At 45.2% G+C, this 27,786-nt stretch overlaps 1 protein-coding gene across 1 annotated transcript; it reads right to left on the bottom strand.

Annotated features, from left to right (window-relative positions):
- Positions 1-829: 829 nt before the first annotated feature.
- LOC107395009 (uncharacterized) lies at positions 830-15,880 on the bottom strand. The gene is made up of 6 exons (XM_015974267.3): positions 15,733-15,880; positions 11,041-11,081; positions 10,880-10,949; positions 7,625-7,690; positions 6,722-7,551; positions 830-1,077 (listed from the first exon to the last, which is right to left on the bottom strand). Exons 1-6 carry the CDS (start codon positions 15,776-15,778, stop codon positions 1,009-1,011), a joined length of 1,122 nt encoding a protein of 373 aa, XP_015829753.3. The 5' UTR covers positions 15,779-15,880; the 3' UTR covers positions 830-1,008.
- Between the last annotated feature and the right edge of the window lie 11,906 nt (positions 15,881-27,786).

Here is a 27,786-nt window from a genome sequence, read left to right as displayed (position 1 = left end):
AAGGGATTGTATAAATATTTATATATTTACTATAGGAACACATATCATTGCACTTTGATTACTGATTAGATACATAGTTAAACACTTGGCTGCTTATTGCATTCACTTGTGCTGTAATCTATTTCATTATTGCAGCAACTGGGCCTCCACTGTTGTTAAACATGTATTTACATCCGCTAGGGGGCGCTGTTGCTTCACATTCACTTTAACCTTGGCTTGCACATATGAAACAGGAAATCAGTGATTTTTCATGATGCTGTCATGTTGCTTTTACCACAAGACATTTAATGGCTTTATAGTGTCCTTCCTCTGACTCCTCCTCCTGCTGCTTGGCTTTTTGAGAATGCAAATCTGGCTAAGAGACCAAAGTGACACTTTTAGACCTTGTAAGCTCTAGGCAGGCCCATTCAGTAGTCACACCAGCAAACATGCGGAGGGCAAACCTGGATGTTTGACTCAGGTGTGCAGAATAAGTCCCTGCAGAGCATTTGGCTCATCTCACTTTGATCACAAACAGTCTGGTTTTTAACAGTGCGTGTGCCAAATTAAACACAATCCATGCTTCTAACGCAACAAAACTAAGAGGAAATGATTACTTTGTGACCCGTGACAGCATTCACATCAGTTATTGCACAAAATATCGACACATCACCACCGAGGATGTAACTTTTCTCCCCATGGGTACACCCATCGCTAGTTTTTCGCGTCAAATATTAACATTTGAAAAAAAGTGCATGAGCTTTTGAAAGTGCAACTGAAGAGACCCTGTGGACCTTACAAACATCTACTCAGACAAATATTTCTGTTTGACTTTGCATCTTTTTCCGCTATAAAAACACATTCAGCTGAAGAAACAGAGCTGCTGTTAAAAATGTATGAAACAGCTTCTGCTGTCAACAGTTACAGAATCATGTGTAACGACATTCCTCCGAGCTTCAAACACACTAAAGGTTGTTACCAGGATAATGCCTGTGCGTGTGTGTGTGTGTGTGTGTGTGTGTGTGTGTGTTATCCTTGGCGAAGCTCCCTCAGCTCTGCAGCTACTTTTCGTAACTCTGCTTCAATCTCCAGCAGCTCCTGTTGGTAGAAAAACGACAAAAAAGAAACAAAGGCATAAAAATCTGGAGCTCACTACCTCAGCGGTGACTTTGCAAGACCAGAATGCTCAAATCTGCTCATTGTTAAACATTTAGTTTGAGTCTTTAGTTTGTGGTTAGTTGTATTAAAGCTACAATCCGTTTATTTGATCCAACAGCACCATCTGGAGGTGGATAAAATTATCGCACCTTGAGCCGTTCTCACGGGAAGGGTATCGCCGCAGAAACGCAGATTCAGGCCGACTGTTAATTCAGGCTTGAATTGTTTTTGTGACGGCGTTCCAAGATGGAGGACGATCAGAGAGTAAGTAAGCACATGTTTAATGGTATCCAAGTATCTTATCTACCGAACTTTGAAAACTAAATGGAGTTGTCGAGTGAAGTTTGACAGCAAAAAGAACGTTTTCTTGTGTTAAGTTTAAAGTGAGTTGATGCATTTATCACCACATGTCGGCTAAGCTAGGAGCTAACTTAGCTTAGTGACTGGTCTGAAGTGCACGTTTAGTTAGATTTTATCATTCACAAGTTGGCAAATGAAACAAGTATTAAATTAATTGTGGATGATGTAAAAGAAAAGGTTATAGGGCAACTTTTTCATAAAAGTATGAAATTGTTCTGATTTTCGGAAAGAAGAAAACTTGTTAGTTTAGGCTAAAGTTTTTATTATACAAAGGTAAAGGTTAAAGAAAGCAGCTCTGTTCAGATAGTGAGTGATGGTATTGATGTGAAAATAACCTAAACTGTGTCCGAGCCGTCTTTGGCCCGTCTGATCTTACGTTTGAGCTCCTTCTGGACCCGTCTCTGCTCCTCTGTCTCCAGTCATGAAAGCTTTTGTCTTATCATTCAGCAGGGATGTCAGCTCAGGGGCTAACGGGTTTATTATTCGAGAACGTAGCACGAGACTGTGTCAGCCGAGAGGGGGAAGTACACATTAAACGCTCTTACATGTGAAAACTCTCTCGGGATGTAATAGGGCCGGAGACCAACAGCCGGTGACTCAATGTCTTTTGCGCAGAGTTGTTGTTTAATGGTCACATGCGGCGGGTTGTTAGCCTGGCAATCCAGACTAAATAAATGTACTATTTAGTCTGGCCACGCTCCATTGACGGCTCTCGGTTGTGGGGCGGGTTCTACCGTCGTCTTTCAAATGATCTCCGCATTCCACTGGACAATGAATGTGACATACTCTTGTTTCACTCTGTTGCATCATCCCACCCACCAGCCATATAGAGTGCCCTGATTGGCCCACAAAGCGGATAAAGCTCAGATTTGTTCACTAAGCAGATAGAGCACTAATTGGCCCACCATTATGGACCAATCACAGCTCTTTGTGTTTGAAACCCCTCTAGAGAGTTGTGATTGGCCAGCCAGAATGTTGTTGGGGCTGCAGAGGTTCCAGTGGAGCGTTCCTAGACCAAACTACGCAAAGCAAGAATTTGGTCTATTTCACTAAGCTACCGGGTTGCACCATCTCTCCAGACCCCACCTTGGCGCTTACCGCTCCGCTCAGAGCTCCTGTCGGCCCGCATGAGTTTTAATTCTTGCAGGGAAACCTAAAGGTTGGTTTATGCTTGACGCGTCCGCGAGGTCCACATGGCTCTGCGCGGAAAAGTTGCGTCATTTTAACAACCACGCCCCTCCACCGCGTCTCCGCACGGCCCAAGAATTCCGCAACGCGCACCTCGGAAAATTTCTAACCACGCGGACGGACGGACGCGGAAAACATGGCGGACCGGCAAGAACTAGTATGGCAGAGTTTCGTAAATACAGACATTTCTAGGATTCAGCTCTCAGAGATCACCGTGATCAACATGTAGTTGTAAATAATTCTTGGAGAGAAATAGCTCGCACTGTCGGAAAAGACGAGAACACTGTTAAAAATGCTGGAATGCCATGTTGTAAACAGTAATTTTTACTTCTACTATGGTGTAGTGTTGGATGCATGCCGTAGAGCTCCATGCTGCCCCCTACAGTTTGGGAGAATATTGGCTCACCGCAGAGACGAGCCGCATGAACCATAAACGCTGCGAGTTGTGAAGCGCGTTCCATCCGCGAGCCGCATCACCGCGCGGAAAGTGAATGCGTCAAGCATAAACCAAGCTTTAGAGTCAGCTAAGAGCTCATTCATCCATGTTTCTGTAAAGAACATCACGCTACACTGTCTGTAGTCCTGCTGGAGCCTGGTCAGCAACGTGAGCTCATCAATCATGTGCAGAGAAAAAAAGAGCTAGAGGAATTTCCCAGTGCGTCCTCAACAAGTTAAAAAAACAGCAAAAAAATTAACACAAATAACAAAAAAGTATTCCTTTGGATCGCGCGATCGTGATATTTGTGTCCTACATTGGACTGAGGAGACATTCACCACCACTGTACACATGTCGACATTATATACACACAAGAGTGTGTATGTAAAGTAACACACAAAAATATATTTCTGTTAGATTAAACAATACTGGTATATTATTTATTAGTTTGACGTTGCACTTCACCAGCAATTAAATCATTTTATGCAGCTTTAATAAAATTCTGACATTTCTAACTTCTGAAAAATGTTCACATGGAACGAGATATTTTGAATCGACAGTTGCAAATAGACACACATCCTCTAGAGGGCGCTGTATCTGCGGTCTCCGGGTCTGCAGCCACACACTATTGGTTCTCACCACTTCCATATTTACAGATGAAAGCAACATCTTTCAACGCCACGTCACTCCAGCCCCCATCATTCTGCGAAGCCCAATATGTTCGGTCAGCTTACCTAGTTACGATTTCGTATAAGCAGTCCAGAGATGCCTTTAGAGTCGCTCTACCGCATTTTTCTTGCTGAAAATGCCCAGAAAAACTGTCAGCTTCAGGTTAGCATGTAGCTAATGTCCCGCTGATCTGCAACTGTGGAGCAGGAGCTGATGTAAAAGGCCATGGCGCCCGGCTGCGATTGCAGCGGTCTGAGGTTCGGCTTAGTCCCGGTCCATAATAGATCTCCACAGGCGACCAGCATGACTACAGCCTCACACGGAAGCCAATCTGCCGTTGCAGGTGGGATAGCTTGGTTCCCAAAGCCCTTCTCAGCTTCTTGGGTTAGCTAAGACGCTACATTGGTTAATTTGTTCCAACCATAACAACCCCACCCTCAGCTCCACCTCCTTTCCCATTTCTGGATTGTCTGGTTGTGACTGGACGTGCGGCACGGTCAAAATGGAGGTGGTGGTAACCTCCCATTTGGAAAAAAGACCTTTTAATTTGAGCCTATGGACATGAATATATGTGGATGGCATCACTGCAGACGCGGCACAAATCCGCCTCTTGATCCCTCGCTCCGTCCTTCCTTCACTCATTTATGCTGATAAAAAATGTGTTCAGATTATGAATGTATCTACTGTAGCAATGTTTCTCAAATTTCAAACTGTTTATGTCCTCATTATGCAGCTGTATTGAGTGATGCATGTTCCTGCGACGGGGCATGCAAGCAGCACCACAGCTAGCTGGCTAACATTTTCTGCACAACTGTTGCTACGGGCCATCCGGCACGGTCAGCCAAGGCGCTCCAGAATGAGAGACCCCAAACTTTTGCTATCTGTTAGCAATTACTCTGTGTTTATCAACGTATCCTTCAGTGTTGGCTGGCTCCGTGTTTTTGTTAGCGATGTCACTGTGAACTGGGACTTTATAGGGCTTGTGATCCCACGTGATTACACACAGCAGTCTGGGATGGAAGCTTGTGGAGTGCAAATAAACGGTACTGTCGCAGAGAAGAAGAGGATTTGGGTGAAAGAAAGTGTTAAACAACATTATAAAATCCCAAAAAGGATGTGGAATACACAGGGATATGTTATGTAAAGACGTCGGGGACCGCTATGTGGACAAAATCAGCGTTATAAATGGTTCTGATCCATATGAAAGACCCAAGACCGGAGCACCCATGACATATTGTTACTGCTGCAGTTCTGCATAACCGACATTTTCAGCTTTCTTGTTTGTGTTGTGAGAGGTAAACATTTATTTGTTGGTTTTTCTAGTAAAACAATCGAATTTGCCATCCTACAGAAGAAGTGTAGCAGGAGAAGTTGTGTGTGTCAGTGCAGCCGCATTAGCTCACCGGTATGTGCGTGTGTGTGTGTGTGTGTGAGAGTGTGTGTGTGTGTGTGTGTGCGCGCGCGCGTGCGTGCGTGCGTGCGTGCGTGTGTGTGTGTGTGTGTGTGTGTGTGTGTGTGTCGCAGTTGAAGGAAAGAAACGATGATGTAATTTATCAGAATGAAAATACTCCAGAAGGTGATGTTTGGTTGCCTTACAGCAGCGATCCAACAAGGCTTTGTTATGCTAGATACTTGGTCTCCATCGTTTTGCCCCCAAGCAGAAAAACGGTGAAAAGTTAGCTTGTTTTCTACCTTTATCACGTGTGTCACCCCACAACACAGCAGCGATTTACTAGAGTTGTGTAATATCACCGATCAACTGAATAACAGATTCATTTAAGCAGCAAGAACAAGACTGAAAGTACCGTTTACAGTAGTAACATGCAACTAGTAAGGACTCACACGGCGGCCGATAATTAGCCGTGGCCTACGCCCGAGGGAAAAAACCCGTAGAAGAAAGTTTCTTTTGAAGGCTGCTTTTCATGCAGCTGTCCTTTCCAACATGTTGAATGCCCAGTGTGCACACGTTAAAGTGGCTGTAGCTCTACCTTCATTGTCCGGTTTAAAATACCACCAAGTTGAAGACATTTCGCTCTCCTGTGGAGACAGGTTAGCGCTGTGTTAGCCTGCTAGCTAAGCTGCATGTTGTGTTGTCTTAATGTGAGGTTATGGTGTTGTTTTCTTCCAAGAAACCAACAGTACTGATGTAGAGGAACTTAAACTATGCCATTGAAAATATTTATCTCAGGATGAATTTAAGAAGTCACACGTGTTGTTTTAAAAGGTTGAATCAGATTTTTTCCCCACCCTGGTCCTTTTAAAGTCTCGTGATCCGACTGAAGCGCCCCTCTCTCAGTTATGAACGAACATCTGTAGCCAAAGTTAAAGCATTGTTTTACAATTATTGTTCTTATGTTGTGCTGATATTCATATGTATATGTGTTCTAACGACTCACTAGTCCAAGAGAAAAGGGATCGTCATCTGTACGTAAGCAGATGTGTACCGCTGACGGCTAATGCTAACTGCTGGTCAGTTCAAACTGCAGGGGGGTCTACTGGATGAGGCACAGGTTTAGCAGAAAACATGACTAATTACCTACATTACATCACAGAACAGGGTAAGACTGTCACTTTTAATTATTCCTAAAGTTCCTGAAACAGGGAAAACTCTGAATAGCTAATTGAAGTAGAGTGTGGTTAGGGATACACGTGTCAGTGTAAAACGACGCACCACATGCTGATTCCTCCTCTTCCTGCTCGTGTGGCCTAATGACGCGCTCGCTGAGGCTGCGTGAAGCTGCCTGTGAATGTTTTATTAACTAAAACCAGGCCCTGCTGTCTTCCTCTCCCACGCTATTAAACACGTATGGAAATGACATCATGTCACAAAGAAAGAGATCGTTTTGTAAACTCCATAAAGCAAGTTAGATTATTTTCTAAATACTTTAGCTCAAGAACATTATTTCCATAAAAAACGTAGCATCACCTCACCTCTCCTTCATCCTCGTCTTCATTATCCTCCTCCTCCTGGTCCTCTTCATCCTCTCTAACATATTCATCCTCATCCTCATCCTCCCTATCGTCATCCTCCTCTTCATCCTTGAGCCGCTCACGTTCAAACTGCTGTGTAGCTTCATCACTGGCTTTCTCCATCACCCTCTTCTGCTGCGGCTCCTTCACCTCTGACGTGTCGCTCTTCCTCCTAACTTCCTTTCCAACTTCCTCATGTGACCTTTTCCCTTCCTCTTTGTTCTGCTCTTCTCCCTCCTTTCCTCTATTTGCTTCCTTATCTTCCTCCTTCACCTGTTTCATTTTTCTAATGAGTTCATCCAGTTCCTCCTGCTTCTCCTTCCTCTCCTTCGCCTTCTGTGGTCTTCTGTGGTCCTGCTCATTGAGCACCTTAAGCTCCTTCTCCACCTTCTCTTTCTCCACCATCAGCTCCTCCTCATTTTTCTTCCACTCTTCCATCCTCTGACTCTCCACGTCCTTCGACATTGCTCCTTCTATCTCCTTGTCCTCCACCCCCTTCTGTAGCACTGCTCCAGAGTCTTTCTGGTTCTCCTTCACTTCTTCTTTCTGCTGTTCATCAAGCTCCTCATCTTGTTTTCCTTCCTTGTCTTTTATATAGAGTTCCCCTTTGAGCAGCTCCTCGAGCTCCTCGGTTCTCTCCTTTTTATCATCTGCCCCATTTGACGGTGGCTCCTCTGACGTCTCCCTCTTGGTGTCATCCTCCTCATCGTTCCTCTGCTCATCGTCGCTCTCATCATCAGCCAGGTTGTACTCGTACCTCTCCCTCTCATCCTGCCGCTCTTTTTCTCTCTCTGCAAAGTTTGGGTTACAGAAGTCAGCATCAGCCGAGTAAAAGAAGGGATTTGTGTGTGAATGAGTGCATACCATCATGGGCCAGTCTCTGCAGTTCCCTGAGAAGACCCTGATGTCTCTGGACTTCATCAAGTTCCTCTGTGGAGACAAGACACAACAGCTTGTCTTTTTATTAGTTCTGTAAGTGAATTCACTTTTAAATAAATGCAATCAAGCAGACACAATATTCCTTAAAGGCAGATTAAAAACTGATCAAATATTGAAAATATATATTTTTTTGCTATTTCATGATGAGTTTTACTCTGACTCTACTACAGATGTGAAAGTCCCTCAGCTACCACCATTTTGCTCATTATCTGTGACACCGAGAGAGTCAGTGCTAGGGGTAGACCAATATATCGGTTGGACCATGGACGTAATTTTGGGGGGGGACAGGGGGGACATGTCCCCCCCACTTTTTCCAAAGTCAAGGTTTGACCCCTGCACTTTTTACCATCCAAAAACAATATTACGCTATATTAAATTGACACTAGTTGAGCTCTAGGACCAAGCAGAAAACAACCGTTTGTGTTGAAGCCTGTTTCCTATTAGAGCATACTGTCAAGATTCACACCCCCCCCCCCCTCCCCACTCCGTGTCCCCCCCACTTCTAAAGTGAAAATTACATCCATGGTTTGGACAATACATCAGGCTGATATTTGACATTTTTTATATATCGGCATCGGCCGATATGCCTTCTTAGTGAAGCCAGTTTAAAGCCAGGCACATCCAAGAGCAGTCCAGAGCTGCTGCACAATTTCATTTAAATGTTTATTTCCATTCCTGAAATTCATCTGCATAATAAATGCTCTAAAAATTATTTTCAACTAGAATTTATTTTTATTGACCAGTTTTGAACGTGTAAAACTTGGTCAGTTAACTGATGTGGTTGAAAAACTTTAGTTTGATGTCTGATTTTAACACTCAGCAGTGCAAAAATAAAGATTTACGCACGGGTTAAATTCAGGCTTCAAAACAGATTCAGCTTCACAAACTGTGTGCATCAACTGATGTTATTACCTACTGTTTGTGCAGCACCAGGCTAAAGGTCAAAGGTGACAGATCATCTGCTGCTGTGGCCCCCAGACTCTGGAACTTTCTCCCCCTGAGCCTGAGATCAGTGGACTCAGTGATCTCCTTTAAACTCACCTGTTTAGGCTGGTTTTGTATGACCTTCATCACCCTCTCTTTATTCTGCTCTCCCCACCTATTCCACCTTCCTCAGGATCCACTGATTTCCCTCTTTCCTGTTCACTCTCTCTCTCTTTCTTTACATTTTTAATCACAATTGTCTATTTTTTTTCTCATTTTAAATATATTTTTAATCATGTTCTAAATTCTTTGATAAATTGGTCATTCAATGCGATTGATAAGATTTTTTCAGCAATGAGAACGGAGCAGGGGGCTCCCACATGCCCACAGGGGACACACCCGGTGGGGTATATGCTGGATTCCTGGAGGGAATGGAAGATCGTATGTCTCTCCCAGCTGTCCAATGAGGACATCGAAGACGTGTGGATATTCGGCCTGATGATCACTGGATTTATTCTGATTGGAGTGGGAGGATATCTGATTTTCTGGAAATTTGGGAAGACGGGAGCAATTGGAGGGCGACCCGCACCCACAGAAAGCACCGTCCGTGTGGAGACTTCTCAGACTGGGACGTTACTCGAGGTGAATCGTAAGCTGGACAATGTTCTAGCTACGATACCGGTATTAGTGCGCAAAATGGATGTCATCTCGGAGAGAATCACCGGACGGTATGGACAGGTTTAAAAACTCAAAATTGGCTTCACTGAAGGACTGGAACGATCAGTTTAAAGACTGAAGGCAGAGAGGAAAATTATCTCAGCCTGACCCAAACAGAGTCTTGTTATCCAAATCTGACACCCTGGTAGCCTTGAGCTGCAAGCAACTAAAACCCCCACGAAGGAATGCAGACAGATGCTGTGAAAACCTGACACCCCCCCCCCCTCGCCTTCGGATTGGTGCAGTTCAGCCTGGCGAGGTCATCAACTGGAAGAGTCAATGTGCTTTTTGCTTCTCCAAAGATCTTCCTCCCACCTATGACTGTACAGTGGCTGAGCGCCGTAGATGGCTGCTCTCGCTGGGGGAAACAGGAAACCCCCCCCCCCCCCCCCCCCCCGCCTTCCTATTGGAGTCTCATGTCATGTTGTGTTGTCTGAAGTCTGTTGCATGTCTGTCTGAGGTGTTTTTTGCAGAGCAAAGCTGCCCTCCTGGTGGGAGGGTAACTGAAGTACCTTTTTTTCCCTCCACCTGAACCAATCCTCATGTTACCCTCTTATCTCTTATCGCTATTAAGGTTTGCGCGACTCGGGTTGCGAATGACCACAGTCACCAATTCTTGTCATGCGTCTTGCCCATGTATGTCTGATCTCTGAATTGTGTGTACTGACTCTAATTTCTCTCTGGGATTAATAAAGTATTGATTGATTGATTGATTGATTTTTTTTATATTTTTACATTTTTGTGAAGCGCCTCATGATTTTTATCTTGAGAGGGGCTATAGAAAAGATCTCTTCTTCTTCTTGACATCTTAGCATGAAAATAAGGTAGAAACATCTAAATGCATCAGCCATAAAAATCTGCCCATGGTATCGGCAGCACAAATCGGCCATTGACTGACTGTGACCTTAACATATTGGCATCAGTATCGGCAACAGAAAAACCAATACTGGTCGGCCTCTAGCCAAAGCCCTTTCTAAGTTAGCGAAGGCTTTTTTTCTGTTTAGTTTTTAAATCACTAAACAAACTGGCACCATCCTATTTGAGCCCTTAGGCCCACTGCTCACAACTAAAAGGGTTCCCTGGATCCAAATGTAAACATGGAGGTGATCGGGTCTTTACTCCTGAACTAATATTAGAACTGCCTCAGATCTGACTGGTTTTAAATCAGTTTTTAAAACATATTTTTATTCCTTGCCCTTTAAGGTGTGACACTGTCCCTTTATTTTTATATTTGCTTAATTATTTGTTTGTTCCACTACAGTAAATGAAGCATTGTGGGTTACTTGCTGTTTTTCTGAAGCCAGTTTACATTCCTTTTGGCTCTTTTGGAACCTGTTTTTATCTTTGGTGAGCACTTTGGTCAACAAGTTGTTGTTTTAAAGTGATAGTTGCATAATTCCATGCTGTAGTTCTTTTTTGAAACACAGAGCAGTTTTGTTCACCTGTTTTCCCGCTACGTAGCATGGCATTAGAGATGATAGATGCATAAACTTTGATTTGATCTGGATTTGGGTTAACCAGAGCCAGCAGGATGTTTACCTTCTAGCTGTGGTCCACATTCATGGTGAGACCCTTCTTCATTCAGCGTCTCCTGAATTATACATTCAACCTGTTGGTATAACCCCAAAAGAACTAAACATCAATAGTCATGTGACAAAAAGCATGAATAAGGATGAAAGTGAAAAACAAGTATATCTGACCTTTGCATCATTAAGGGGTGATGTCACTGGCCGGCTTCCCACTGGGAAACAAGAACATGGAGGAACAGAATAAAAATCAGCTCAGTAGACATGTCTGCAGCAGGAGAAGATGCACGGCTCTCCTCCACCAGAACCACAGATTAACGAGGGATTCTGTGATCCTGTTTGGGTGTGGGTGGAGTTGTTCCCTCATTAGGCAGAGTGAAGGTACTTTGGTACAACACCACCACAAAGAAGCTTAACCTCCTGTCCTTCCTCTGCAAAACCGCTTTAGATTAGTTTTCCACCTGAGCTAACGCCAGCCTGCACATCGAAGGCACACAACACCACGACATCAGAGCATTTCTCACAGAAATAACCTCATCACAACCAAATCCTGAAAGTCAAGATCACCACTAGGACTGCAAATCATATCACAAATGTTATTGCCATGAAGATATCCGTACAGCTGTACTGCCCACTTCTAAAGCTAGTCATGAATGTAGCTAATCTGATGGAGAAGGAGTTGTCCCAACACGTGGATCAGATCAGTGCTTCCCAAAGGTTGCAGCTTCTGCTTTATAGAGTGGCTGTAATAGGTCCCGATTATCTCTTGTTCAGAAATACAAAGAAACAATTAAAGATGAGTAAGATAAAACAGACAGTCATGATATTAAAACACTAGTGGCAAAAAGGTTAGAAATTATGGATGTGAATGTCAGAGCGACTCACGATTTGATTCCATTCCGATTCTCGGGGTGCCGATTCGATTCAGAATCGATTCTCGATTTAACTCGATTCACAATCAATATTAACAAAGAGTGTCAGTTCCAGGATGAACTACTTTGTTGTGCAAGTTAGTTAAAGCTATTGGAAAATTTTTATTTGACTTTAAACTGGTCATGCAAAAAAAATGCTAATTTACAAGGTAAAATAGAGTGATTCAAAAACTGTAAACAGAAACAATCTTTTGACCGAAAGGCAACATTTATTTTTTCTGACCTTGTAAAATATAACAAATCTGCAGTTACCAAACAGTAGCTTGGAAAGTAATACAGTCAAATACTTTTTAAGTATGTGTAGAAACAAGTTTAACATTTGAGTCCTCAACCTGTTTAAAAAAGTGCCTCAAACTTCTTACCGATGTGTACTGATGGAGGTAGTGATCTATGGTGGTGATGGAGGTAGTGATCTATGGTGGTGATGGAGGTAGTGATCTATGGTGGTGATGGAGGTAGTGATGGAGAGATGGTGGTGATGGAGGTAGTGAGGGAGAGATGGTGGTGATGGAGGTAGTGATCTATGGTGGTGATGGAGGTAGTGATCTATGGTGGTGATGGAGGTAGTGATCTATGGTGGTGATGGAGGTAGTGATCTATGGTGGTGATGGAGGTAGTGATGGAGAGATGGTGGTGATGGAGGTAGTGATCTATGGTGGTGATGGAGGTAGTGATATATGGTGGTGATGGAGGTAGTGATCTATGGTGGTGATGGAGGTAGTGATCTATGGTGGTGATGGAGGTAGTGATCTATGGCGGTGATGGAGGTAGTGATCTATGGTGGTGATGGAGGTAGTGATCTATGGTGGTGATGGAGGTAGTGATCCATGCGGGTGATGGAGGTAGTGATCTATGGTGGTGATGGAGGTAGTGATCTATGGTGGTGATGGAGGTAGTGATCTATGGTGGTGATGGAGGTAGTGATCTATGGTGGTGATGGAGGTAGTGATCTATGGTGGTGATGGAGGTAGTGATCTATGGTGGAGATGGAGGTAGTGATCCATGCGGGTGATGGAGGTAGTGATCTATGGTGGTGATGGAGGTAGTGATCTATGGTGGTGATGGAGGTAGTGATCTATGGTGGTGATGGAGGTAGTGATCTATGGTGGAGATGGAGGTAGTGATCCATGCGGGTGATGGAGGTAGTGATCTATGGTGGTGATGGAGGTAGTGATCTATGGTGGTGATGGAGGTAGTGATCTATGGTGGTGATGGAGGTAGTGATCTATGGTGGAGATGGAGGTAGTGATCCATGCGGGTGATGGAGGTAGTGATCTATGGTGGTGATGGAGGTAGTGATCCATGTGGGTGATGGAGGTAGTGATCTATGGTGGTGATGGAGGTAGTGATCTATGGTGGTGATGGAGGTAGTGATCTATGGTGGTGATGGAGGTAGTGATCAGTGGTGGTGATGGAGGTAGTGATCTATGGTGGTGATGGAGGTAGTGATCTATGGTGTTGATGGAGGTAGTGATCTGTGGTGGTGATGGAGGTAGTGATCTATGGTGGTGATGGAGGTAGTGATCTATGGTGTTGATGGAGGTAGTGATCTATGGTGGTGATGGAGGTAGTGATCTATGGTGGTGATGGAGGTAGTGATCTATGGTGGTGATGGAGGTAGTGATCTATGGTGGTGATGGAGGTAGTGATCTATGGTGGTGATGGAGGTAGTGATCTATGGTGGTGATGGAGGTAGTGATCTATAGTGGTGATGGAGGTAGTGATCTATGGTGGTGATGGAGGTAGTGATCTGTGGTGGTGATGGAGGTAGTGATCTATAGTGTTGATGGAGGTAGTGATCTATGGTGGTGATGGAGGTAGTGATCTATGGTGGTGATGGAGGTAGTGATCTATGGTGGTGATGGAGGTAGTGATCTGTGGTGGTGATGGAGGTAGTGATCTGTGGTGGTGATGGAGGTAGTGATCTATGGTGGTGATGGAGGTAGTGATCTGTGGTGGTGATGGAGGTAGTGATCTATGGTGGTGATGGAGGTAGTGATCTATGGTGTTGATGGAGGTAGTGATCTGTGGTGGTGATGGAGGTAGTGATCTATGGTGGTGATGGAGGTAGTGATCTATGGTGTTGATGGAGGTAGTGATCTATGGTGGTGATGGAGGTAGTGATCTATGGTGGTGATGGAGGTAGTGATCTATGGTGGTGATGGAGGTAGTGATCTATGGTGGTGATGGAGGTAGTGATCTATGGTGGTGATGGAGGTAGTGATCTGTGGTGGTGATGGAGGTAGTGATCTATGGTGGTGATGGAGGTAGTGATCTATGGTGGTGATGGAGGTAGTGATCTATGGTGGTGATGGAGGTAGTGATCTATGGTGGTGATGGAGGTAGTGATCTATGGTGGTGATGGAGGTAGTGATCTGTGGTGGTGATGGAGGTAGTGATCTATGGTGGTGATGGAGGTAGTGATCTATGGTGTTGATGGAGGTAGTGATCTATGGTGGTGATGGAGGTAGTGATCTATGGTGGTGATGGAGGTAGTGATCTATGGTGGAGATGGAGGTAGTGATCTATGGTGTTGATGGAGGTAGTGATCTGTGGTGGTGATGGAGGTAGTGATCTATGGTGTTGATGGAGGTAGTGATCTGTGGTGGTGATGGAGGTAGTGATCTATGGTGGTGATGGAGGTAGTGATCTATGGTGTTGATGGAGGTAGTGATCTATGGTGGTGATGGAGGTAGTGATCTACATATGGTGGTGATGGAGGTAGTGATCTATGGTGGTGATGGAGGTAGTGATCTATGGTGGTGATGGAGGTAGTGATCTACATATGGTGGTGATGGAGGTAGTGATCTATGGTGGTGATGGAGGTAGTGATCTGTGGTGGTGATGGAGGTAGTGATCTATGGTGGTGATGGAGGTAGTGATCTATGGTGGTGATGGAGGTAGTGATCTATGGTGGTGATGGAGGTAGTGATCTATGGTGGTGATGGAGGTAGTGATCTATGGTGGTGATGGAGGTAGTGATCTATGGTGTTGATGGAGGTAGTGATCTATGGTGTTGATGGAGGTAGTGATCTATGGTGGTGATGGAGGTTGTGATCCACTTATGTACAGCTGGGTTAAATTGTATAATCCACGTTACGAAGGCCAGCAACTGCTCACATGAAGGCATTTATCAACTTTTTTGCTCTAATTGTGTGTGTGTGTGTGTGTGTGTGTGCGCGCGCGCGTGCGTGTGTGTGTTGGGGGTTCAGCACAGTAAAAAATCACTGTGACATCTGAGCTGAAGTATTTCACAGGTAGAACTTCACATCTATTCCCTGATTTAGATCATCTTGAGCTGAGAAGTCAGGTTTATGGTTTTAGGCTTTTAGCAGACATCCAGGTGTTTCCGAGTTATGTGTAGGGTCTCCTGGATCTAACACAAACCTGGATGATCTGCGTGGACGAGGGCGACACACTCACCCACGCATGTGTGATGCAGAGACGAGCTGTTGTGTTGAAGAGGAACAGCGTGTTCCTTGTGTATGACAGAAGGCTCGCTGGGGTTTATGGGTTTTATTTCAGGGTCATGCTGCGACAGCACACTCGCACACACACGTACGCGCACCGAGAGCTGCAGATCACGGCGACCCTGTTTTTACACGCGCGTCTCTGTGGGAGGAAGATGGTCTGAGCCTTCACCTGCTGCGTGCGCGTGGCGCTGCTGCACGCGCAAGACGTCCCGCTCACCTGACTCTCCTGATTATGTAAATGTGCGTTATGTCGCTTTGATTTGCCCTCCGTGCACATAAAACGGCGTCAGAAACAACATGTTGGCGCGTGTTCACGTTACATAACGGCGCCTGTGACGCTGCGTGGATCTGCTGCTCCGGTAAACGGCTCGGTTCGTCTGGCTTCAGTTCAGTGCCTCTTGCTTGGTCCGACAGGAGGTTGTTTAGCTGATTCAACCACTCATGATGTGATGGTCGCTTACCTCCGACAGCAGCCCAGAGAAACACCAGGGTGATCAGAAATCCCATAGGATCAGACAACAGGACCGTCCTGCAGAAGATAACCTTGAAGTGGGGAGCTGGATCCTCTTCACACACCCGCCGAGTGGGTGGAGCCGATCAGCGGTGTGTGTGGGGGGGGGGGGGGGGGGGGGGGGGGGGGGCGTCAGGTGACCGAGGCCAGCCCATCAGGAGCTTAGCACAAAGTTCCCTACAGGTCTATGAATAAATGCACTAATCTGGAGAATTATTTAATTAGCGCAGACAGCGAAGGAGGACAAAAGGGCCCGTGCATTGCCTTTGGTCCCCCATTTCAACTGCCCAGTCGTTGGATGGGGGGTGGGGGGGGGGGGGGGGGCGACAGAGGTGGAAAGTAACAAATTACATTTACTCACGTTACTGTAATTGAGTAGCTTTTTTGTATACTTATGCTTTTTAAGTCGTTTTTAAAATCTGTACTATTACTTTTACTTGAGTAAGTTTTTAAAAAAGAATTGTAATTCGCTACATTTTAAATCATATCCTTTACTGAGTAAAAATTTATTATAGGCTTAAATATATATATATATATATATGAGAGAGAGAATTATACAAAGTAAGTAGCCTAAATTTAGTTTCCAATGCATGCATGTTAAACAGTGAAAAATTACTGCAAAGTCAAACAATATTTCAGTAGGTATTTATTTCCAATATCACAGAAAAGCAAGAAAGTAAAGAAGAAATAAGTAAAATAAACAAATAAAGAAAGTGGCATATTTTAGTTACTGCTCTGGAATAAACTGTGTTTGTCACAGTCTGTCTTTTTCTTTTATTTATTACAAGAGTTTGGGATCATTAAAGTGTACCTTCTTGGTTTGATCATTGCAAACCTGTCTATGACTCTGTTATGGTCTGCAGAATGCACAGCATCCCTCTCAATGGCCATCACAGCCAGGCTATTCTTACCCATGGTCAGTCTGAGGCCCTGTCCACACGTAGCCGGGGATCTGCCAAAACGTAGATATTTTTCTACGTTTTGGCCTGTCGTCCACACGAAAACAGCGTTTTATCACACGAAAACGGATCTTTTTAAAAACTCCGGCCAAAGTGAAGATCTGTGTTTTCTCCGTTTTGGGTGTCTGCGTGTGGACAGACAAAACCGGAGTTTGAAGGTCCGCAACGTCACTTTCCGCGACAAAAAAATGCTGGCATCACGTGTGCGACCTGTGTTTACACTAGCCGGCATCATGGAAGCCCTCAGAGCTGCGCTCTGTCACTACCAGTGTTGGGAACGTTACTTTAAAAAAGTAATTAGTTATAGTTACTGATTACTTTGTCATAAAAGTAACTCAGTTACTAACTGAGTTACAAGATCATAAAAGTAACTAATTACCCACAAAAGTAACTACTTAGTTACTTTTTTCATTAAAGAATGCAAGAATTACTACAATAGTAAAATATAAATGAGTAATGACTGAACATAATAAAATGTATGTCCAAATGTTTTATATAAACCTGAATAATTTAAACAAATACGCACTTAACAGGAGGAACTACTAACAGGAACATTACACTAATCTAGACTATTAAAATGTCACTGTGTGATATTTAACAAGACCCCAATCAGCTAAAATTCAAAATTGCAAATAGAAACACCTGTAAAGGTTCCCGAGCCTTTAAACGGTCTCTCAGTCTAGTTAAATTACAGAAATAAATGTAATTTTGCACAGTATTCTAATTTTTCCAGCTTCACATAATTGTGTGTTTTACTAGCATTAATCTAGTAACGGTTAAATAAATAAATAAAATCCTTTAAAATGACACTAGAAGAGGCACAAGCCTGATGGAGGACTTACATTTACTAACGTGGGTCAGACCCAACCACAGAAGAGCTGAAGCTGGGTGGTAAACACACACAGGTAGTTCTGATAACACCTGAGCTCCATGACGTCTGAGACTGATGCATCAGTGTTACAGCAGGACTAAAGACATGATCAGAAACAGGTTACAGCTGGATGATCTAGGAAGGTAGAAGATCAGGACGTCTGAACGGTGAACAGGTGAGCGGACCTTCGGGACGTCCCGCTGTCACGCTAAGGGCACGGCTGCAGATCCGCAGCCGTAGACTATTCATCACGTCTTCCTCGTTCTTCACGGTCCGTGACGCACTTGGATGAAAACATCTACCTCTTTAGCCCCTGATCAGCTGATGATGACAGCTTCAACACACCGCGCAGCTTAACGCACGCATTTTCTTATCAGTAACAGAAACGACGTTTTGATAAAAGAAGCGGGTAATTAATTAGTTTGCTCGTTACAGAAAGAAATATTTTTATTAACGCGGTTATTTTAAACGGAGTTATTCCCGTTGTGTCTACAGAATGCAGCGACTGAGACCGTGAGGGTCTCCGCCCACCCGGCCAATCATCATCGTGTTTGTAAGCGCGTTACCGACACCTCTCTCTCCCTGGCTGCAGCTGAAGTGTGGCGGTCAGAAAGCCTCACACTGCTGCTCAACGTTCGACAAGCACATAGTAATGCACAACCTTCCGTCCCCAGTAACGGTAACGGCGTTGCAACGGCGGGAAAAGTAATTAATTAGATTATTCCGTTACCTATAAAAGAACGCCTTTAGAAACGCCGTTATACTTAAACGGCGTTACTCCCAACACTGGTCACTACCCGATCCATCAATTGTCCAAGCGCTTTCTGCTTGTTTGTTTTTGCAAGCGGAATTACTGCTCCTTGCGGAAGACCACAGACGAAGGACGAGGTTAAGAACGGGGGAAGTACTGCCGCCTACAGGTCTGGCATGTCCTTAACAACGTATTTATCCGGGTACGTGTGGACAGAGTTTGTTTTTAAAACGCGGTGGTGTGGATGCAAGTTTTTGGAGGGGCGGATATTCGTTTTTAAAAAACCCCGGCTACGTGTGGACTAGGCCTTAGCCATGTGTGTAGGCGACGCGGAGCACTGAAAGACCTTTCACAGCTGCAACTGCTCACAGGAATGGTTAATGCCACTTGAAACACTGCTCTGAGGCCTGGAAACATGGTAGGGTTAAGAAGAAGAAACACACTTGCCACATCTGAAATGGTGCCTTCTTTTTTTTCCATCAGGAAGTGTTTTGCAACTACAATCTCTTCTTTTCTGAGTGAGATCTTGTAGTGATTGGCAATTAGTTCTAATGATTGTCCACACATGAAGTCCTCTGCTGCTGGATGACAAGCATTGTATGCCTTTCATCAGATCAGTGCCAACACCACTAAATCTTCTCTCCAGCTCACTTAGCAGTCTGTCAATGCATGGGTAGAATATGTGGTTTCTTAGCTCATCCCCAGAGCTTGCTTGATGCATCAAGCATATTACAAATCTGTTTAATTTGGTTAGCATGCTCCAGAACAAAAAAGGTGAATAACTATTACCAATCTCTATGGTTGATTCGAAGACCTCTGCTGCAGGCTCCTGCTGTAGCTCACCTTTGCTTCTTTCTACAAAAATATTAAACTAAATCAACATGAGCATTAAAGCAACAGAAAACAAGCAACACAGATAATGATGCAATACAAGCAACTGGACAAAAACAACAAATTAGCATGTTGTTCTACATCTATTATGGAAACATTTGGGCTAGGGCACATGTGGAGGACACACACACAAAAATATAATTGTTTTCAATTACATTTATTGGGCCCACTTACTTTTTCTTTGGCCCACCCACAAATGAGTTTCTGGCTACGCTAATGGTGACATATGACAGACTTCTCTGAGCTCCGCAGCCATTACACGTTTCAGCTTGCGCACCCCCTAGCGGCAGCTCGCGCACCCCCAGGGGTGCACGCACCACACTGTGGGAATCCCTGCGCTAAAGTATTCCACTGAAAAATCTGATTGATTCACCGTAGGATGATCATTTAGCAAGAGCTGTGTGAGTTTTGGCTCAACTGGGGAAAACAGGAAGTGATTTCACTTTTAAGAAGCAATTGTTTCTAAACTTGGACCAATCAGATCTGGAAAATTTGAACAGTCCCCACACATTCCCCTTTCTGAGTGCTAGAAAGCCTTTTTCATTTAAAGAGCAAATTGGAGGGTTAAATTATTTTTTTATTTAGTTTAAAATGCTGTCCAAAAATATTATTTGAAATGCTTATTGTGGATATTTTGTTTTAAAATACATAACGGTACATTTTTTTAATTAAAAAGTGGCGAAACTTCTAAAAAGGCTCTTTTTTTTAAAATCTGAACCTGTGACGTAACCAAAGGGAGTTAGAAGCTAGGCTGCCTCAGCTCAGTGTGGAGAGTGGGTAGTTTTAGGGTAGAGAGGTCATGCGATCCAGTCAGTGTGTGTGTTTACTAGTGTTGGATTGTGTTCATTTTGATAAACTAGAGTGTGTGAAGGCTGTACCAACTCCAGCCTGTCTGGACGAGTCCCCGGGCTTCCAGACAAGAGAAACAACGCCTCTATCGCCGTGCCTGAGGGCGTTTTGTGCAGATGAAAAGACAAACTTCTGTAGCCCACATCGGTCAGTACCGTGACAGGGAGGTCTGCGCTGGGCTCCAGAGAACCGTGGTGGGGTTTAAAAAATTAAATACAGATTTCTGGAGCTCAGATCACCGTCAGAACCAGGTCAGAACCGACCACCAGAAGCGATGTGTTGCTCAACGGGCCAGTCGAGCTGTTTCCGGGTCAGAACCAGATCAGAACCGCCACGGACCTCCAAGAAAAGATCATGCACAGCTTTTAAAAATACCAGCTCGACTGGCTTGCTGGTGTCTGGGTCAGATCCAGCTCACAGAAGCCCGCATGAGCTCCAGAAACGGATGACAGGCATCTCTCTCCCACCCCCTGAGCTAAACTAGGTTAGGTGAACGGATTCAATTCAAGTTTATTTATAAAGCGCAAAATCACGACAAGAGTCCTCTCAAGGCACTTCACGTAGTAAACATTCCAATACAGGTCAGTTCATTAAGCCAATCAATAAAAAGTTTCCTATCCATCCATCCATTTTCATCTGCGTATCCAGAGTCGGGTCCCAAGGCGTTCCCTGGCCAGGTGAGAGACATAGTCCCTCCACCGTGTCCTGGGTCTACCTTTAGGTCTCCTCCCAGTTGGATGTGCCCGGAAAACCTCACCAGGGAGGCATCCAGGAGGCATCCTGACCAGATGCCTGAGCCACCTCAACTGGCTTCTCTCGATGTGGAGGAGCAGCGGGTCTACTCCGAGCCCCTCCCGTATGACCGAGCTTCTCACCCTATGTCTAAGGAAGAGCCCAGCCTCTCTTCTGAGAAAACTCATTTCGGCCGCTTGTATCCGTGATCTCGTTCTTTCGGTCACTACCCAAAGCTCATGACCATAGGTGAGGGTAGGAATGTAGATCGACCGGTAAATTGAGAGCTTCGCCTTCTGACTCAGCTCTCTCTTCACCACGACAGACCGGTACAACGCCCGCATCACTGCAGATGCAGCACCAATCCGCCTCACGCTTCAGTTTTCCCTCACTCATGAACAAGACCCCGAGATACTTAAACTCCTCCACTTCACTTCAGGCACTCGAGGAGTACAGACACTTCCCTCTTTCGCTCCCTTATCTTTTTTCCCCAAGGCTCTTTGTCCTGTCTGCCCACAGAGTGCTTCTCTGCATTTCTTCTGAAAAACTTTTTTTTAAATAACCATGGATTTGATAAACTGGCCATTCAATGCGATTGATAAGATTTTTTCTACAATGAGAATGGAGCAGGGGGCTCCCACATGTCCACAGGGGACATACCCGGTGGGATGTATGTTGGATTCCTGGAAGGAGTGGAAGATCGTATGCCTCTCCCAGCTGTCCATTGTGGACATCGAAGACGTGTGGATATTTGGTCTGATGATCACTGGGTTTCTCCTGATTGGAGTGGGAGGATATCTGGTTTTCTGGAAATTTGGGAAGACGGGAGCGATTGGAGGGCGACCCGCACCCACAGAAAGCACCGTCCGTGTGGAGACTTCTCAGACTGGGACGTTACTCGAGGTGAATCGTAAGCTGGACAATGTTCTAGCTGCGATAACGGTATTAGTGCGCAAAATGGATGTCATCTCGGAGAGAGTCACCGGACGGTATGGACAGGTTTAAAAACCCAAAATTGGCTTCACTAAAGGACTGGAATGATCAGTTTAAAGACTGAAGGCAGAGAGGAAAATTATCTAAGCCTGACTCAAACAAATTCTTGTTATCCAAATCTGATGCCCTGGTAGCCTTGAGCTGCAAGCAACTAAAACCCCCATGAAGGAATACAGACAGATGCTGTGAACGAACATCAAGCTGCGGCCTAAGGTATCCTGGTGCCAAGAGCACATATGGGCACCTTTATGTCTGAACATGGAGTTCATTATGACATTATTACCCATGACTGGCACAGAATTCCAATAACAACACACCACTCGAATTCAGATCAGGGGGCCGTTCTCCCAACCACACCTCTCCAGGTCTCACTGTCGTTGCCCACATGAGCGTTAAAGTCCCCCAACAGAATGAGGAAGTCACCAAAAGGAGCGCTTTCCAGCACCCCCTCCAAGGTCTCCAAAAAGGGTGGGTAGTCTGAACTGTAGTTTGGTGCGTAAGCACGGACCACAGTCAGAACCCGTCCCCCCACACGTAGGCGGAGGGAGGCTACCCTCTCATTCACTGGGGTAAACCCCAACGTACAGGCACCAAGATGGGGGGCAACTAGTATGCCCACCCCTGGTCGGCGCCTCTCAGTGGGAGCAACTCCAAACCCTCTCAAGGAAACTGGTTCCAGAGCCAGAGCCATGCGTTGAGGTGAGTCCGACTATATCTAGTCAGAACCTCTCAACCTCACACACCAACTCGGTCTCCTTCCCCACCAGAGAGGTGACATTCCATGTGCCAAGAGCCAGCTTCTGTAGGCGAGGATCAGACCGCCAAGGTCCCCGCCCTCGACTACCACCTCTCACACATTGCACCCGACCCCTTTGGCCCCTCCCAAGAGTGGTGAGCCCATGGGAAGGGGGACCCACATTTCCTCTTCGGGCTGTTCCCGGCCTGGCTCCATGGGTGAAAGCCCGGCCACCAGGCACTCGCCAACGTGCCCCACCTCCAGGCCTGGCTCCAGAGGGGCGCCCCGGTGACCCACGTCCGGGCGAAGGAACACGGTTTCCATTTATATAATTCATCATAAGAGGTCTTCAGGCTGCTCTTTGTCTGATCCCTCACCTAGGACCTGTTTGCCATGGGTGACCCTACCAGAGGCAGAAAGCCTCTGACAACTTAGCTCCTAGGATCATTGAGACACTCAAACCCCTCCACCATGGTAAGGTGGCAGCCCAGGGAGAGGACTATAAACTACATTTCCCATAATGCATGGCGATTGTGTTCCCAGTGCAGTGACTCGCCACTAGGTTGCAGTGTGTCCATCTCCGTGTTTAATTAATGCAACAAGTGAAAATAACTGTCCACACATCATTCCTACATGTCCAGGAAGACAAAGATTGATGCAGAAGGAAGGTGTTTCAACAAAGATGGAACATGTTGATGCTTCAAGCAGACAAACTGGTATGTTTACAGTCATTAGCGTCCATGCTACTAGCATCAGCGTCTGCAGCGTTACCTCCTTCACCTCGGACAAACTGAAAACACTCCTCTTACTCGGCACCGAGTTTACTCAGCAATTAGCCGATTCTAAAGTCCAGAAATGGATTTTAACAGCTCAGTAATGTTTGCTGCTCACATAGAACGTGCACCGACCAACTTCCAGACTGAGATGATTTAACTCCAGCTTACCGACGCCCTAAAGTCACTATGACTCTGTGGCTACTGCAGCTGTGTGGTTCAGATGCTCTCCATGTCCAGCAGCACAAACCTGTGTGAGCAACTGTTTCTCACTGATGAACTCCTCCCTCAGCTCAGAGCCCAACCCCACAGATGCAGGTCTGGCTGGAACAGGTGAGCATCACAGGAAACCAGAGTGGAGAAAACTGCGATTGAATTATTTTGCTTTTATTAACCTTTTCTACTCCAAAGCACGGAAGTTAATAGGTGAGATATTGCATTTTCATTTAAGAGAATTACTATTTTTTTATTTAAGCTGTTGGCCTGTGAAAAAAGATTTCACCTACTTTAAAACAGGAAAGATTACAGATAGAAGAATAGAATAGAAATAAAATAGAAAATCCCTTAATTGTCCCTCAGTGGGGAAAGCTTGGTGTCACAGCAGCAATTATATTCATTACAGGAGCAACAAAGGAGAGTAAAAAATAAAGGCTAAACAATAAAACATTAAATAGAAACACTCAAAAGATTCAAAAGATAAAAATAAGAAGAAATGCTGAATATATGCAGATTTTAAGGAATAAATGTTTTTATACATTGAGACATAAGTAACGGATACCACTGATGTGTGCTTTATTTAAAATGGACTTGCTGGTGTGTAATTTGGTTATTCCACATTCAGTGTTACTGCAAAAATATATTTGTTTCCAAATGAAAAGGTTCAACCGTTCATATCTGTATGTGGCGAGCGGAGCCAGGAGCCAGGGATACCCACGGCTCTAGTGCAACGCTAGGCCGCAACCAATCTAGCGTACATGTTCCTCCTAAACTGGGACGGAACAAGTGTTTCTGTTCTTACTGTAACGACGCCACCTTGGTACCCAAGGACACAAAAAATAAAGACACATAGGTCCACTCTTATAAAAATGAGCTTGAGACTGGGTTCCCCAATGACATGAAATTATTAACAGAAAGATAAAACCTGATTAAAAATGCTAAAACTAATTACTGACATGCCATAATGGCAATAAAATAATTATAAAAAAGGCAGGCTGAGGCTACTGAGGAGGTGCCGAATCTTTCAGTAGAGACGGAACCATGAACAAAACAACAAACCCAAAGTTCACCCCAGGCACTCGTGCAACCAATCTGACCCAACTGGAACCGTCACCCCGACGTGGCCACCACCACCAGCAGCATTCAGCCTGTCGAAATAAAAAAAGGGAAAACCGTCAGAAAAAGAAATGTGAGGCCCCTCGCATTCCTACCTCTCTACCCTGCTCTACCACTGCTACATCTAGAAAAGTAGCAGATTTAAAGTTGATTACACCCCATTTGCACCATTGACTCGTACTTCACCCAAGTCCGCATCGATGCGGACTTGGGTGAAGTGTATTACCCACAATCCATTGCTGTGGGAGAACAGGCTCAAGTTCCTTTTCTGAAAATATGTATTTTCTAAATAAATTAGTTCATTTTAGGATTATGAGATTGGCTCTCCCATGTGGAAGGAGGTGGAGAAGATTGTCCACCGGGCGCACACAGCTCCAGCCCCTGAGCCAAACGGAGCACCATATAGCGTGTACAACAACACATCAGATGTATGCAGGTTTCTCTGGAGACTCATGAGGACGGTATGGCAGAAGAGAACCACACCCAAAGCATGGCGAAGGGCAGGTGGAATCCTTATCCCAAAGGAGAAGGATGCAGCTAATATCAATCAGTTCTGCCCTATCGCCTTGCTTAATGTGGAGGGTAAGATCTTCTTCAGGGTCATTGCACAAAGAATGGCAGAATATCTGCACAGAAAGGAGTACGTTGATACATCAGTGCAAAAAGCAGGAATATCTGGCTTTTCTGGTTGCCTAGAACATGCTAGCATGATCTGGCCTCAGATCCAAATGGCAAAGACAGAGAAAAGAGACCTCCATATGATTTTCCTGGAGCTAGCAAATGCCTTCGGCTCTGTACCCCATGAGCTTCTCTGGACTACTTTTAGGTTTTTTATCATCCCGTACACCATCACAACCCTCGTCAAAAACTACTTTCAAGATCTGCAATTTTGTTTTTCTACACCTGCGTTTACCACCTCTTGGCAGTGCCTGGAAGTAGCCATTATGGCCGGATGTACTGTTTCTCCCCTGGCTTTCACCATGGCAATGGAGATTATCATCCGAGCCTCAAAGTGGGTTGTAGGTGGACAAAAAATTGGCTCCTGCTGGAGTCTTCCTCCCCTCAGAGCCTATATGGATGACATTACCACCTTGACTGCCACCGTTCCATGCACCAGGAGGTTACTCTGTAAATTGGAGGAGAACATCACGTGGGCCCGTATGAAGATTAAACCGTCTAAGTCACGCAGCATCTCAGTGGTGAAGGGAGTGCTTACTGACTTGCAGTTCTTCATCGGTGATGACCCAATTCCTACTGTATCCGAGCAGCCAGTCAAAAGTCTCAGAAGGTTCTATGACGGAAGCCTGAAAGATAAACAACGGGTGAAGCAACTGTGCAGTGACATCAATGCAGGCCTCCAGGCAATTGACAAAATCCAACTACCTGGGAAACTCAAGATCTGGTGCTTCCAGTTTGGCCTTCTACCCCGAGTGCTGTAGCCCTTGGCACTCTATGAGGTGCCCATCACGACAGTAGAGAAGCTGGAGAGAAGAGTCACAGCCTACATCAAGAAATGGCTGGGAGTTCCACGTTGCCTCACCACCACAAGCCTCTATGGAGATAGTGTCCTCAAGCTGCCACTTACCAGCCTTACGGAAGAGTTCAAGTGTGCCAAAGCACGGTTGCAGATGACCTTGAACGATACCACAGATCCGGTGATCAGAGAAAACGTACCGAACCTGGTTACTGGGCGCAAGTGGAAACCAGCAAGAGCAGTAGAGGAGGCGACAGCAGTTCTTAGACATGCTGACATTGTGGGGAACGTTAACCTAGGAAGGGGAGGCCTTGGACTAAAAACTAGCCACCCAGCCTGGAGAACTGCTACTGCTCCAGCACGGAGGAAGATGGTGGTGGATGAGCTGCGATGTCAGGAGGAATCTGCAAGGTGGGCCAAGGTGTTGAAAGGAGGAGGTTGTGCTGGAGAGATGTATGGGCCATGGATGCTAGGAATTTGAACTTTTCCATCAGAGCCACATATGATGTCCTAACAACACCAACTAATCTCCACCAGTGGTTTGGTGAAGATCGTGGGTGCATCCTGTGCTCCAAGCCAGCCTCCCTCCGGCACATACTGACTGGGTGTAAAACCAGCCTTACCCAAGGACGATACACTTGGCGGCACAACCAAGTTTTGAAATGCCTTGCTACTACACTGGAGGAAAAACAATCCAGCATTAACGCCCTTTCAGTACCTAACATCTCAACACCACCATGGGCAACTGCCTTCGTCCGTGAAGGCACAGCAGCCACTAAGTGCAGCTCTAAATCATCAGAGAGAAGCCAGCTGTGCCTAGCACGTGACTGGAAGATGCTGGCAGACATTGGCAAACAACTGGTGTTTCCCTCAACGATAGCTACCACCAACGTTAAGCATGACCTGGTGCCATGGTCCTCCTCCATAAAGAAGGTTTACATAATCTAACTCACCATACCCTGGGAGGATTCCATGGAGGAGGCCTTTGAGCGGAAGCATCTGCGGTATGCCGACCTAGCCGCCGAAGCAAAATATCGTGGCTGGAATGCAGAGGTCTGCCCAGTGAAGGTCGGGTGCAGAGGGTTTGTGGGAAAATCTACCACAAAACTATTAAGGGACCTAGGAATCATGGGCCAGAAACAGCGCAGAGCCATCAAAGCTACATCAGAGGCAGCAGAAAGAAGCAGCCAGTGGCTCTGGCTGAAGAGGAATGACCCCATTTGGGCCCCCAAGTAGTGTGCCAGGCTGCACACTTTAATGGCTAATTGGACTTGGGATGCAAGCTGAGGTCTGATCAACCTACAGCTGGCCGCCTCTGAGGAAGGTGTATAGCGTTAAAGGCCGAAACACCCCATGATCCAGAGGAACACTACTGAGGATGCGTCCCAGAAAATTTTTCCTGCAATTCTACCATCCACCGTTAAGTAGACCAAGCACTCGTATGTTCTTGCACAAGGAAATACCATCCAATCCTGTGTTTTTTGGAATCCTAAATAAATTAGTTCATTTTAGGATTATTGGTTAATGCTCTGAATATTTTAGACAAAGCAACGATGAAGAAAACTTTATTTCAAATGACTGTTTGGTTGTTCATTCGAAAGCTGTTATTAAAGGTTTTTGAAAAAAGTATCACAGCGGCCAGC

This window comes from Nothobranchius furzeri, chromosome 13 (assembly GCF_043380555.1).
Source record: "Nothobranchius furzeri strain GRZ-AD chromosome 13, NfurGRZ-RIMD1, whole genome shotgun sequence".
In the NCBI taxonomy this organism is placed as follows: domain Eukaryota; kingdom Metazoa; phylum Chordata; class Actinopteri; order Cyprinodontiformes; family Nothobranchiidae; genus Nothobranchius; species Nothobranchius furzeri.
This window is presented reverse-complemented; position numbering and strand designations above follow the sequence as displayed.